General features: G+C 35.0%; 1 protein-coding gene across 1 annotated transcript in view; it reads right to left on the bottom strand.

The window, feature by feature from the left end:
* Window positions 1-1,234, bottom strand: part of prodh2 (proline dehydrogenase 2) — a 6,235-nt gene that overhangs the window by 2,251 nt on the left and 2,750 nt on the right. Inside the window, exons 5-6 of the mRNA XM_035660677.1 lie at window positions 567-638; window positions 359-439 (exon numbers count right to left, since the gene is read on the bottom strand). Of these exons, the coding sequence (XP_035516570.1) occupies window positions 359-439; window positions 567-638 (153 nt within the window). The remainder of the gene's footprint in view (window positions 1-358; window positions 440-566; window positions 639-1,234) is intronic.

The following is a 1,234-nucleotide window of genomic DNA, read 5'->3' as shown; positions in this document are numbered from 1 at the left end:
TTACATGGGAAAAATCAGACACGTCGTATTTATTGATTTCCAAAGGGCAGTACAAAAACAAAGGCTAACAGAGCATATAAACATACGCTACCCTTTTTCTTTAAACTTACCACACCCAACACAGGTGATACTGGAACATAAAAAATCCCAAATTTTTAGCAAACATTAATGCATAGTTAGGTTTTATATCCATAAACTCGAACAAAAATAAAACATCAATTGTGCATGTGCAAACATTGCTACAATGGTTTTTTGTTATTTATTTTTGTTTTGATAGAGAGAGATTAAAAGAAAACATATCCCCTGAACACATTTCTTCCATGTAATATAAATTTCTCATGGTGCTTCACATCTGTACCTCTGCTATTTTGTTGAGTCTCTGCAGGCCACAGAGGAAATGGGCGACTTCACTTTCATCTAAACCTGGGAAGTTGATTGCCTGAAAGAGGCAGTTTTAGTGCAAAGGTCAGAGATCATTTAACATTTCATTTACCAGATGTATACATGAACTGGGGAAAAGGAAGCCGTCTGATGAACAGGGTTATTTTTGGGAATCATGGACGTACCTCTCCATCCATAGCTCTGACAAGGAGATTCAGGTCATACGGTTGTTGTGCGATGAGAGTTGTGAGTTTCACCTTGATACAAGCAGCATAGACTCATCAGTGAGAAGAAAGACACAATGTATGCCCTGAATCTAAAGAGAAAGAGTAGACACTGGGGGGGGACATTCACCAAGGACAAACTAAAACAGCTGTGGACACAACAAACACTAAAATGTGCACTTTTATCTTTTTTTCCCACGTATTTGAACTACATTGAGCTGGCACAGGTCCACTACACATTGTGTCATGGTTCTCATATGACCTCGAAAACATGGACATTTCACAGAAGGTTTTTCTTGTAACCCAAATGCTCAGAAAATGAATAAAATATCCTGGTAAATGTCATTAGTGTGCAGAGTGAAAGTAAAAGTAACAATAACTTAATGTTAACATACTCCACTACAAGTAAAAGTTCTGCATTCAAAACCTTTAAGTAAAATTATGTAACTATTGTAACCAAAATGTACATAAAGTATCAAAAATAAAAGTATGCATTATGCAGAAAAATGCTGTTTTACTAATATATATATTGTTTTGGGATATAATGTAATATGCTAATATTATGTGCAATGTATGTTTTACTGCTGTAGATGTAATTTCAACTACTTTATATACTGTTGGGTAATTTA

This window comes from Morone saxatilis, unplaced genomic scaffold (assembly GCF_004916995.1).
Source record: "Morone saxatilis isolate NCDOM2014 unplaced genomic scaffold, NCSU_SB_2.0 Contig1, whole genome shotgun sequence".
Lineage (NCBI taxonomy): Eukaryota > Metazoa > Chordata > Actinopteri > Moronidae > Morone > Morone saxatilis.
This window is presented reverse-complemented; position numbering and strand designations above follow the sequence as displayed.